The 14037-nt window shown below is 39.9% G+C and overlaps 1 protein-coding gene across 24 annotated transcripts in view; it reads right to left on the reverse strand.

Annotated features, from left to right (window-relative positions):
* Positions 1-497: 497 nt before the first annotated feature.
* ppip5k1b (diphosphoinositol pentakisphosphate kinase 1b) overlaps positions 498-14037 on the reverse strand; it is a 42635-nt gene continuing 29095 nt past the window's right edge. For 10 of the 24 annotated variants that reach the window (XM_036568367.1, XM_036568377.1, XM_036568376.1 and 7 more), the window contains 5 exons: positions 13617-13745; positions 12235-12297; positions 7742-7894; positions 3957-4098; positions 498-1697 (listed from right to left, as the gene is read on the reverse strand). In XM_036568367.1, the coding sequence (XP_036424260.1) occupies positions 1580-1697; positions 3957-4098; positions 7742-7894; positions 12235-12297; positions 13617-13745 (605 nt within the window). In that variant the 3' untranslated portion in view covers positions 498-1579. The remainder of the gene's footprint in view (positions 1698-3956; positions 4099-7741; positions 7895-12234; positions 12298-13616; positions 13746-14037) is intronic. The other 14 variants (XM_036568385.1, XM_036568381.1, XM_036568380.1 and 11 more) reach the window with 8 other exon arrangements.

Below are 14037 nucleotides of genomic sequence, written 5' to 3' on the forward strand. Positions count from 1 at the left end.
ACATCTGATATTAGCAAATGCTATTCCTGCATAATAGATAATTCAAATGTGGCACAACAAATGAATTACATTTGAATTCTATTGACTTGCTTTTCAATTGGGACACAATACAGACATATCAAATGTCTGTGGGAAACAATTCAGTGACCTTTTGGCAAATTTTTACCCCTCACTGACAGAAAATGGGCAAAGCGGCCATAATGACATCACTGTTTGGCTTCCTGTCGAAGTCTGAAAGTGACTTACTCAGAATAAATTCTCTCTGTCTCTCTCTGCTACATTATGCAGTCGCTAGTTCAGCCAGGCTTTCACAGCAGAAGTCAATGGGCGATCAGAATCCATCACCATAGCAACGCAGCACAGCTAAGGGCAAAGCATGAGTCATCATTAGTGTTTTTCGTCGTCCTGAATGAAACCTAGACGCAGATTCAGAACCGCAGTATTAAGTCTGGAAGAATGACAATGTCAGACTTAATATGATGCCTAACAGAATATTATTATTGGTTGCCAGCATAATTTATTCAGATTGTTGTTCATTCACAAGAACTTTCAAGATTATTGTACTTTTTAACTCAAACAAATAAAGCCAATTATAATCTTTACACGCAATTTTATTAATAAAATATATAATCTTGGAAATCTCTAAAATTAAATACATTCAATTAGAACACAGTAATCCTTTGGCAGGGACAGCAGATCACAAATATTTAAACATTCTTGACTAGCCCTCAAGGACTCTGGCAGAGCGCTTCAATATGCTCTGAAGAGGTTTATGTATGAACTGCCTGTAAAGAGAAAAACAAGCCAAAAAAATGGGCAAAAAAGCAAACATTAGGGCTAAGGCACTGTTGTCATCCAAAGTACATTTTCAAATATTGTTATCATACTTATGAATAATTTAATTTGTCAATTTCAAGTCTTCCTCTCTTGTTAAAACAAGTTTTGTAATTCTAAACTAAAAACATTAAAAGTTAAACCCCATAAAATACAGAGGCAGTGATTAAAAAAATTGTGCTTGATCAACTGGCTGTAGCAGACTTTCTGCTTTCATGTACTGACTGGCATCATGACTCAGTATGTGAGTGCTAAAGTAGGAGACATCAACACCTCCACACAGCCTCTCTAAGCTCAACAACACTGTGCTGTGATTGGTTTACCCGCATCTTTTGAGTGTTGCTTGGCTCAGAGTGACGTTATGTTCTCCAATGAAACTACTCTGCTGCAAGTGGGGATGCGATAAGTGTAATCAGCTGAGAGAAGGGACAATTACTAGTGTGTATTCCAGTCCTCTTATCTTCATACTGCTCAGAATGGACTATAATTAAGATCTCAGTCCTTTGGGCACAGAGGTATAGCAGTGCTAACTAATTACTGGATTCAGTGCTCTTTCTTTGATGGCTGACAGCCCAAGTAATGCTCTTGTTCTGAAGCCAAAGAGGCTCTACATTACTGGAAGAAATACAGCAAGTGCAATCAGCAGCCTCAATGTGGGCTTCATGAAGACACTGTTCCCTTGGAATTAGCTTCACCTATGAAAGACAATGTAAAGCTCAGATGAGCATAAAGAGGTGATGTGAGATTAATGCAGCTGCAGCGTGTAAGATTTATTCACTGTTGAAACCAAAGTTTGATTGACTCTGCTGCTGCTGGAGATGAATGTTCCAAACTGGACACAGTGCCAGGGTGACCACCGGTGTCTACAGACAGAGACAGACACAAACACATGCACAATTAGTCACTCAAACACCCTACAATACACAATTTCCACTGTATAAACAGGTTAATTAAAGGGGAATTCCACTGTTTTTTTTCCAGCGTAGTTCAATCATTGAGCTGTAAAGAAAGTAATTCAGAGTGCTTTGATGTGAAACAGATAATTGTAGAGAAACTGATTATGATTTCTTCACAGTGGTAGCAAAAGGAAATGGGTCGCAAATATAGCCATTTATTTACTACTTGAAACAGCCAGTAACCCACATGTATCCCCTGAATTCTCATATGTAAAGATGAGAAAAGTGAAATAGTGATAAATCAGAAAAATTACTTTTTTGGGTGATTATTTTGCCTCTCTAGCATGAGTGAATATAACAAAATACAATATAGGTCAAAATCGTATCATAACTATCGTAAAACAATGTCTCAGTCAGCATATTCATAACTATTTCATGTAATAATATGTGATGCAGCCTTTAGAAGTATTAAATACTTCAGAAGTCTGGTGCCAATCACTACCACTCCACCACTGTGAACAGCTGTGACTCTGCAAGTTTCTCTACACTGAAACTGTCCTGACCAACTTTGTTTACATCTTAACCATTAAATTTTGCTGTAATTTTGGAAGAAATAGTGAAGTTCCCCTTTAATCATTCTTAAATTGCTCCAGGATGCACATGCCACCATTGGCCTTTTTAACTCGGTTAACAGTACATCTCACATGTTTATAGTATATCTTACAAAACAGTCTTATTAGCCTAAAAAGAGAACCCCGACGGGGAAATACAACAGCTAAAGTTATGGCAGTTAAAACAATTCCACTATTCTAATCTGTGGGACACTCGTATCCTCAAGCGTGTTCCTGGTTTTACTCTGAAACAAAGGGATCACGGTAAATGGGTTAAGAGGAGTTAGAGAAAGCAATGGTACATGCGTGAGGCAACCTAGATTTGCCACATGTCTGAGAGGGCAGATGCTAAAACATCTTTACAGACATCACACAGCAAAAATGAACCATAACATGACTTGCAGGAGACGCTAAAAACCTAAAAGCAGCTAGCCAACTGTCGGAGTGCAATGCTAGGGGATTGCTAATTAGGTGGGTCCTACTTTGGGATTAATTAATGGCATACTGCCCCTTTTGAAACATGATGAGACCATGTGTTAAGTGTCTGACAGTTTAAGGCCTGCACAAAATGGCCTCTGTGTGTGTGTCTGTGGCAGACAGTCAAGAATGCTGGATATTTTGGAGCACAGCTGTCTCCAGGCTGAAGGCTGGCTCCTCCAGCCCAGAGACAGTATAACTTGATGGAGAGTCCTGAGATAGGGTGGTTGGATGGGGGACTAGAGAAACTTAGAGAGTCAAAATTTTTCACAGCAGCGGTGACAGAAAGCAGTCTTCTGAAGTCTCTAATGCTTCTAAAAGCTACTTCACAGGACATTATTATATGAAATGGTTATGAATACTCAGTCTGGTATATGAGACACATATGAGTTTTACAATAGTTTTGAGGAAAGCTTTTAGTCTAAAACATTTTAAAACACAAGATGCATACAGGGTTGTGTAAGGCAAAACAGTACCCAAAGTGCATTTATTTCTTCAGATATACCACTACTGCACCATTATCAACACAACAAAACTCAGAAGACACACTTAGTCTTGTGAGCCTACTGGTGGTTTTGGACAGTAAATAAACAGTTATATTTGTATTACACCCGTTGTGACCTCTGGTTCCTACCACCACCATTGTAAACAAAATCTGAGACGGTAAGTTTCTCTACAATGAACCATTTCAGATCAAGCCACTCTGAATACAACTTAACCAATGAATTACTGAAATCACATTAGGTAATCTCCAATAGACTTGCCTATGTGGTTTCTGATATTGTATGATGTACTGTTGTCCATAGAAATGGAGAAAAGCTTATTCAGAATTCAGGCTTTGAGATTTTAACAGTTTGTCATACAGTATTAGTAACAACAGAAGCCAGTCTATATTTGTTAGCTACATTAGCTCCAAAGCAAAAGAAGAAAACATCAGAAGTCTTGCAAGATCATGCTGGAAGAGCATTTGAGAGAAGGGGAAAAACACAGTCAATCTGATGTTTAGCCAAGCAATTCCTTTAACAGGGTTTAAACTCAAACAGATCGCTCGAAGAGGAGATGGAATGAAAACAACTTCACAAACAATTTTCCAAAACAAGAAGTATGTCATGCATGTGTGTGTGGGGTGTTTATTTACCTACATTTCAAAGTCTTAGTGAGAGTCTCACTCCTGCTTTCACACACTTTGTTGAGGAACTCGTCCACCTGCTTCAGTGACAGTGAGTTGTGCAGTGTCTCCAGCGGGTAGATAGAGGGCACCATGGAGCAGCCTTCAAACCCTGCAGCACAGAAACGACACAGAAAAACAAACATGCAGTCCAAAACACACCTTTGTGGTAATTTCATGCTCCACTGCAGCTGTTGTTCTTGTTGTTTGACACATGTGTAGAAAGCACCTCAAACAACCTGAAGGCACTGCATGGAGAACATGCCATTCAACAACCTTTTATATTGCAATCAGTCTCAAATGCCATTCCCAGGCATAGGGCAGTGCTTTATGTGGACATTTACCACCCACACGAGTTCCAAGAAAGTAAAGCAGTCTACCTCAGTGCAGCCCAAAAACAACAAACATTCGGTGTGCTGTCACAACAAAACAGCTCAACAGAATTCAGCAGAACCTCAACAGAATACAAAAGAGATGCATCTCAGTCTCCTTAGCTTATACGCACTCACACCTCCTATTACCAAGGTCAATCGTTGCATGTTCTACACTCAAATTTCCTCATTTAATGCACACTGGCAAAATCTCTGCCGTGCAGACGTCTGAGACCAAAAAGCATCGTAAGCCTTACAGCATCGGAATAACTGCAGGGCTTTGTGCACTGACAAACAGCTTGAGTGACTAATGCACCAATTTAGGGCATTTAAAAGGGTTATTACTCTGAAAGCTCCCCAAAGTGTTATGTCACTGTACATAATGTGGTGTGTTAAGATGATTTCACTCTGTTTTCGGTGCAAGCCAGCAGGAATTAGTGGAGGCGGACAGTACCTGCTGCTCTAAATGATGACGTGTTGACAAGGAGGGAAGAGAGGTGTTGTTTGAAAGGGAAGAAAACTGAGATATCCTGAAGGGCAGGGAAGTCACAGCCTCTTTCATTCAAAATCCAAAGCAGAGAATACTAGTAGATGTGTGTAGACTTCAATAAGCACAGCGAAGGATAGGCACTTTGGGTATTTTAAGGAAAATCTTCCAATTTTCAGTTCTCACAAGCTCTTTAATAGTATCTTCTTTCAAATTCTAAGGTTTTCTGATTCAGCTCACATCCCGATTGCAGCTGAGAAAACTCCACTCTATTAGACTGCAGCATTCCCTGTTCATTTACATGGAGGAGAGAGTGAAGCAGAGGGAGGAGAAGTGAGAGGAAAACAGATGGAGGGAGCATGACAGGCTGAAAATGAATGAGAGAGAAAGGGAGAGGAGGGGAGTCGGAGACGATGCAGGAAAGTAAACAGTCTAAACTGAGCGTATTTACGATGCTACAATGCTTGGGCAGCTTTTTTACATCAGCTGGGTCTATGGACATTAAGAACTGTACAGTTCCCTCCTAAATTCCTGCACGTTGGCCACTTTATTAGGAACACCATTCTAATACTGGGCAGGACCCCAGGAATTCTTCAAGGCATGGATTCAAAAAGATGCTGAAAAAGTATCTTAGAGATTCTGGTTCATGTTGACATGATCACATCACGTAACTGCTGCTGATTTGTCAGCTGCACACCCAGGCAATTAATCTCCAGCTGTATCATATCCTAAAGTTGCTCTATTGGATTCAGATAGGGTGAGTGGGGAGGGCACTGAAGCACACTGAACTCATTATTGTGCTTAATGATAAATGTGCATCATCATGCTAGAAGTGGCCATTAGAAGACGGGTAAAAAGTGGCCACAAAGATGCGCACGCTCATTCTGCCATGGACGTAAGACCACTTTCTGCACTTCTGTTTCCTCTCATAAAGCCTGCAGTGCTGCAACCTTCATCACCTGCATCGGATGACAATGCAGTTTTGAGGACTGGTGCTTGTAACAAGTCAAAGTTCTGGTACTGGTAGCGTGAATAACTTCTTATATTTGCCATATTCAAGCATTGTCGTACATATGAAACAAATGACTTGATAAATTCAGACACAAAACATGTAGTACCATATTTGCCATGCCCAGATAAGCTGCTGTACACTATACCGCAATCTATACTAAAACTCTTGTGTATTGGGCACAACCTGTTTTAGCTCCAAGGTATAAACTGTGTGATGAAATTCACTGCTTTGATATGGACTCATGGCTTTGCCATCCTTTGCAAGGATCACCCGTACAGCTTTTTCCATGTTAAGTGGACTGGCTCTGTTTTCTGTGCTAAGATTGCTTTTATTAGGCAAACTCAACCAGAGCATGAAGGTTCCACTAAGATTTGTTTTCCTTTATGGGATGCATCACCGTATGCCAACTTCACACATACATACTCTCTGGCAAGCAGCGAGAAAATCCAAGTAGCACAAAAATGAACATACTAATACAATATGTTTAAAAAGAGAAAGAGAACAAAAACAGACAGTGAGTGCATAATGCAGCGATGCCAGTAGCAGCCCCGAAGACATGCTAGAAATGTCCTTATTTTTTTCCTAAGGCACAAAGGCCAGAGAGCAGGGATGGAAACATAACAGCAAGTAGAAATTGTGATGGGGAGCTATGAAGAAAATTCCATGCAAGATCCTATGGAAGTGGTAACAGCAAAATGACATTACTTTACATTAGTGATATGTAAAAAACATGCCAAAGTGTAAAGCAAAACCTTCATTATTTGTTGTGATGTCACTTTTTCTCTTGACTGAAAATACAGTTTGCTTTTTAAGTATTAAATATCTTGTATAATAATAATAATCTATTATAATAATAATTTGTGATTATTAAAGTGATTGTAATTCACACTACATTGCTTTCACTGTGTGGTGCTTTCAATGGCACAAAACTAAATGCTAAATACATCTTTGCATTTCTTTATATGACTCCACAGTCTTCATTGCATTTCCTTCAAGAGAGTGCAGGAATCACTGTCCACTCAAGGCCTCTGCTGAACTTGAGAGTGTGATTGTTTTTGGAAGGATGTTCTTTGGACAAGGTTGCCTGAACACTGATCCCAGATCAGATTTGTGGCATGCATTTTATTGCTTAAACCAAGGCAAGCCAGCTACATGCCTAGATGTAGTTGTGTCTTTGTTGTGATGCTGTTTTTTGAAGGATTAATTTTAGCTAGCTGGTAGGGAAGTAACAGTGCAATGTATCATACTGTATTCAATTGTATTGCTGCATTTTTTTGTATTGTGACTAGCAGGTTAGCTTGTGGTTAGTGTGTTATGTTGGGGATAACATATTAGCTTGTGGCTACAGCAGGGGTGTCCAATGTTATTCACAAAGGTTTTCATTCCAATTAGACAGAAGCACTCCTGATTCCACTTGTTTAATCAACTGGTCTCAGTCTTCAACAGCTGATCATGTGTTCTTCTGCTTTTTTGAAATGAAAACCTGCACCCCATTTGGCCCTTTGTGGCCAAGACTGGACACCCCTGGGCTAGAGTGTTAGACAACATAAATCACAGCTTTTGTTTCAAATGTTGTACTTTTATAACATGGAATTTTTTCCATATTGTACTTTTATAACATGGAATTTTTTGGCTTTTTTTGAACGCTTCTTAAGCAGAGACGAGTACAGCTATCTAATCGGCTTGAGAAGCTTTTTATCCTGTCTGTCTGCTACGGTGCCATTGCAAAGCCAAAACATTTATGGTCTAGTAAACAATAAATGTGTAGTTGCCCATAAATGCTGATCCAAGATCAGATTTGTGACTTGAGTTCAGCAGAGGGCTGTCAATGTGGCATGATTCCTGCATACTCTTGGATGGGGAATCTTCTCCATAGGTTTCTGACCGGAAAAACAGTCGGGCGGCTCTGGGTGGGAACGTAGCCAAGCAGTGAAGAGGCGGAGGTGGTAGGAGCAGCGATGGAGGTGATGAGTCAACGCAGGATCAGCTGAGAGACCACCCAGTAATTCAGCTACCTGCTGCTCCTCCTCTGCAGCCTCTGAGGGAGAAGAGGAGGGGAGGAACGGAGGGGAAAGAGAAAGAGGAAGGGAGGGGAGAGAAAGAGAGAACGAGGTGAGGGGAAGAGGAAAAGCAAGAGGAAGGACAGGTTATTTCAGGAGAGAAAAAGAGATCAGGAGAGGAGGATGAATTTGAATAAGGAAAAGGGGGAAACAAGAGGATTAAAAAGGGAGCAAGACAAGAAAGCAGAAAAAAAGAAAAAAACAGATAAGGGAATGAGAGCAAAGGGTTATAAGAGGAAAGAGGGTTAGAAAGGTAAAAAGGGTGCAGAGATGGGTTAACAATGGAGAAAGATAGAAAAAGCAGAAATAAGCAGGAAAGAGTGAATGGGAAAGAAAGACAGAGGAAGGAGAGGAACAAGGAGGAGAAAAGAGTTTAGGTAGGCTGCAGTTTCAGAAAAGAAAGAAACTGGCTCAGAAAGAAGGGAAGAAAAACAAAGGAGAGGGAGATGGAAAAGAGTTGTGGCAGAGATGGATGAGGAAGATGAGGAGGAGCCTGTGACCACCGTGCAGCACACAGCAGTAATATTCCTCTAGCCCAGTTTAGCAGCCTTGGACGACATTTGTCGAGTGACTCAGCAAAGTAGACAAATTAACAACTACAGCTGAGCTGTTCCGAACTAAAAACAGAAACATCTCAGCACTGACACCTAATTCACAGCTCTAAAGTAAAACGCAAAAAAAAAATTATTTAACATCATATAATATCATTAAGACTATCCGCCTCCTAATGAGCTTTGAATGGGGCATTAGCAGTGATGAGAACACTGTTCATTTCCTCACTGTTCAACTTGGCACCCAATTTACATAAGATTCTTAAAAGCTTTACGCAAAAGTTTGATGGGCTTGTGGTTGTCTGTGCACCTGCATTAGAACTTGCACTCACTCACTTTAAGTCGATACCTGACGTGACCCATAAAATGATGTGACTGAAGGCTGCACTCAGTCTCCCCACAGACAGAGCACCCTTCACTAAATTCCCACCGCGTTCCTTTTGACGGTGTTTTGGAACTGGCTTCATAGGATACGCTGAAGAAAAAGCCATGCTAAAAACAGCAATGGTTATGTTGCACACTCAAAAAAATCACTCACTAGAAAAGCAAAGAACAAGAAAAACAATTTATTGTAGCTCGGCCTGTAAAAGACCACATACTAGTGCTGAACAAATTAGGACTAATATCTAATTGCAATTTTCTGACCAATATTGTGACCACAATTTTTTATTGCGATTATTTTTTATAAATCAAGATCCAGGCCTGTTTTTTTGGCCAAGACCACCAGAATATCCACTTTTTCTGGCTCGAAGCTTGAATGCTGAAGCAGTTAGCTGTTACTGTGTTGTCACAGGTGTAATGGAGGGCAATATGATATTTACCATTGGTAATACTTTGCTTGAACTCTGCTACGTAACACTGACATAATCATGCCATAAACATGTCATGGACAATGTCATATGCCGTCTTGGGATTTTGTTCAGTAATATATCAGTGTCATGTTATCATTACTGGTATTGTCATAACAGATGCCTTAATGTTTGATGTAATGACAGCTTATGTCACATTTTTGCTGTGTACTCTAGCTAACTGTCATTACATCAAAATTATAGCACCGGTCATGACAATTAATGGTAATGGTGGCATTACACTGTTAAATTACTGAACAAAATCCGTCATGACAGCATATGACATCTGCCATGACATGTTTATGGCAAGGATAAGTCAATATGACACAGCAGGGTTCAAGTAAAGTGTTACTGTATCGTTACTGTGATAAAAAATGTCACATTATGACACAATATGCTTTTCTGAAAAGCACTTCAGCACTTCAGTACTAAAAGAAAACAGACCAGCTCCAACTCTACAACTGGTTCTGGACCAAACTGGATCAAACCTCAGAAAATTAAACATTATGATACGTATTGCGTATCATAAAAATCTTGAAGCATCATAAAGTATTGCCCAACCCTACATGTCTGCTTGGTTTCTTGTTCTAACTGGTCTAATTAATCTATGGTCAATTTAACAGCTCCATGTTATTTGTTTGAATGCCCCCTTTAATACTTGGTGGGACAACATTGTTATAAATGTAGGCTATAATTAATATTGCAGCTATTTCAATTTGGAAAAAAATTCAAATTGTAATATTGATAAAAAATGATTAATCTTTCAGCCTTACTGTGTACCACAATGGAACTTCAACCAATAGCAAATGCATCGTATTATCCAAGAGGAATTACCCTTTCAAATCTTTCCAAGAAAGATTATACATAGTTAATGGAATAAAGGCAATAATACTTTAAATGCTTTACTCAAAGGGCAATGTTAGACCAGTTTTCTTTAAATCCAGCTCTGTAAAGTCTGCACAGTTCTGTACAGTTCAGTGTTTTCAATTTTCTGTCTCCTAAACACTCAACTCAAGTCATAAACTAGCAAGCCCCCTGTGTGCTGAATCAGGTGTGTTGAATTGGTGAAAAAATTAAAACTGTGCAGTGTGGAGGTACTCCAGAAGACACTGATGGACATTGAACTTCCATTTCCCTTAGGCGTACTCACTACTTTTCTGACAAACTACCACATAAAATGGGTTGACAACTTGCCTTTGGCTCTTTCCACACACTTTTGGGCTGCACCCAAAATGTCTAGCGTAGAGTGCTGGCTCTCAGTACTGAAATCAGTCCTGACAAGAAACTGAATTAGTTTCATCCACTTTCAAGTGGCAGTTTGGAAAAAAAAATCTAATTTACACAATTTACTTGCTCATTTATATATACAACATATATGTCATACAGTGTCAGACTACATGAGCAATTCTATTTGAGATTATAAAAGTTTATAATCAATGTTTTTAATAACATAAATCCAATGTGGTGACCGAAAAATGTATATAAATGATTATTTGCTAATCCTGTACAACTTCCACAAATTTTACATAATTAGTAGGACGCAAGGATGCTAGTGTCCAGAATGATGAACCAATACCGAGAATATTTTAAAATGACTGATGTGAATTGACTAAATTCATCAAGTGTCACAAGTCGTGATCAAATTTGAATGCATATAACTTGAGGCAAGTGTGTGATGATTCAGGCATTCAGTTTGCAGGATGCTAATTTGTGGGGTATAACCTTCTATTACTTGTTAAGCACATTAGCCTAATAGCTCCAATGCAAAACTAAAGAAGCAAATTTCAGATACAAGTCACATCTTGGCTGTTTGACTACACTGAGAAAAGGGGAACGTTGCATAAACTATGTTTCTCACCAAACTATTCCTTTAAAACAATAGGCCACACTGCTTGATCATACAGCAAAGGAAGTCTGAAGCAAGAAAATAAGCAAAGCCTTTTTGGGCTGGATATCCAGAGGTGCCCAGAGAGCCATAACTTGGAATGCAGTGACCGATAGATTATTTACAAAAAGCCTCTCCTACTACTCCCATTTAGTTCTATCCTTGGACAGTAGATATAAAGTGACTTAACACAAACTAACTGGGAACAGACGATGAAAGAACAGGTAGATGAGCAAGACAGCCTCAGAAAGGTAACTTCACCACACCGTCCCTTTATGCAAGGAGAGTCTCTGCTGCAGATACTGCTTTCAAGGCTAATCATACAGTCAAACAGCAACAGATGGAAAAATCGTGACAAGCTTGTTCCGTAATGCATGAATACCCTCAGCACACAAACACTCTCTCACTCAACATGCTTTCTCTCATCAGCTGTGGTTAAACTCCACCATCCTCAGTGCCTCTGAGGATTACATTCATCAGCATCATTTAACTACGATGTGTGAGATAGCATGGTAACCCTTGCCTTCATTATCAGTGAGCGTGAAATTCAGCTTTGCTCATAATTTGTAATGAATCATTGCTTTTCAAAATCAGATACATCTACAAGAGATTGCCTGTAATCATACAAAGGCCATATTTCTTATGCATTGATCATTGGATATGATCCTGAAGCACAATGATGGAAGGGTTAACCATCAGATGACACTGAGTACACAACTATGTGTGAACACACAAAGAAATATATCACGAGAGATATATTCAATATTCAAGGACATGCATCTATCCAGCTGAAGAAGAAGAAGAATGAATGAGTCAGAGGAAAGAGAGAATTAGACCCATCTGGGTGACGGTGGCAAATCCAAATTTAACAGGTGAGGAAAGATGTGAGGGAAGATGTTGAGAAAACAGGTTTCAAAAGATTTCAAAATTATGGTCACAAGATCATGATGCTAAGAAATTACTATCACGTAACGACCCCCAGAGGGCATGCAAGTAGAGTGTCAAAACACACAGGCTTCAAATAACAGACATACCATTACTCGGATGCCTGGCATACGACACTGAAAACCGCTTTACTGCCGGCATTGAGAGCAACTCTGAGGGAATAAAAGAAGTGAGCCATGTTATTCTGCAGCATTGACCTTTGGTTACACTCATAAACTACTAAGGGTGCAGATTTATGGCCTATTTTCTATAGAACCACCTAAAAAAAAAAAAAGACACATGTACATGGCGCATGTAGCCCATATGACAAGACGATAAACAAAGAGAAAACCAGAAGTTGTATAACATAAACAGGCCCCTCATTCCTCCCTTTTCAAAGGAACAGTATGACATGGCACTAATTTTAGAGGGCTAAGATGCTGCAGTCACCAGTCTTAGGTACACAGTGACACCCTGTGGACAAATCTGTTAATATGCACAAGAGTGTAGCAACCTGCTTGCAAATGAAGCCAGAACCAGGATACTAACCATGCATATAATAATGAAGATGGAAACATTATATACTGGAATAAACAGAAATGGAGCAATGAATCTAAGTGGAACAGGGGAGAAGAACTGCATTACTACTACTAACTGCTATTACTACTACTAACTGCTATTACTACTTAGATTCAAAAGATGTGTCTTCCTGGGTTTAGCTAGTCTCTTCATTCACTTGCACAATTCTCTGAAACTAGTAAAAATGAAAAGGTTTTTTGTTACAGGTAAAATGATGTGCTTAGGTATAATCACCAACATACTCATAGGAGCATAACAAACATCTTATGGAGCTTAATGTGCGGCTTAAAAAAAAGCAGGTAATGCAATGAGATGAAACAATAATCATTTTACTAACAAATTCTTTCCTTACTGTTATGCTAAAACACTCACAGACATGAACTCTCATTCACTCAGTTGCTCACTTGCAGGCACAAAGTGATTTGCCAGTAACAATCTGTCATGCAATGTATCAAACACAAAGTTTTAATGATTAATAAATGAGACATTAATTAATCATGAACTAAATGAAAGTGATTTTGAACTGAACTGTAAGATGCAATCGAGGGTTATGTAGGGGGTGCACTTTCAGCAATCACAGATACAGGGAGCTCAAGGTCAACTGAAGCTGTCTGGTCTGTTCAGGCCCTGTTCTGTTCTCAGCTTTAGAAACAGGCCAGAAAAGGAGGTGCGAATAGCAGTGCAGTCAGGGGTTGGGGTCTATGCAAAAGCTCACAGTCCATTTAGGGACATAGGGATAGAGCAGGGGGTCAACAATTGGGAACAATAAGGCAGGACAGGGGTGACTGATTGGGAAATCAGACTTGGCAGTAGCAACAGAAGCTAATCAGGAATACAGGCGTGGAACTGTTTATGCTCTTTTGATCAGCACAGAGCCCATACGGCAAAAGATGTTGGGTGGGAGGGGACGTACCGTCTCTTTTAGACCACCTCCTGGGGGAGGTGGTCTTTTTACGCTGGGCTCTGGCTAATTCCCGCAGGTTAGGGGCACTGGAGGACACCCCCCGGAAAGAGGCGCTGAAGAGGCCCGTGCATAGAGAGCCTGTGAGGGGTTGACAGAGACCATAGGGTGGAGATGGAGGGTGGGAGAAGGGAAAATGTCGATGGTTGGTTAGTTTTCACCATTGAACATGCAGCGTCTCTTCAATGGACGTCATGCCTAGTGACAAGGTCACTGGAAACCCTATCTTACATAAGATCTCTCTGGCCCTTCATTTAGATACTTTAGCTTTGTTCCATGCTCCGTAGCTTTGTGTGCTACCATGTTTCCTATCCCTATATAAAAAGTAGCACCATGATGCCTTTATTGTTGGATGCATTCAGAAGTGAATTCA

Source organism: Colossoma macropomum, unplaced genomic scaffold (genome assembly GCF_904425465.1).
Source record: "Colossoma macropomum unplaced genomic scaffold, Colossoma_macropomum, whole genome shotgun sequence".
In the NCBI taxonomy this organism is placed as follows: Eukaryota; Metazoa; Chordata; class Actinopteri; order Characiformes; family Serrasalmidae; genus Colossoma; species Colossoma macropomum.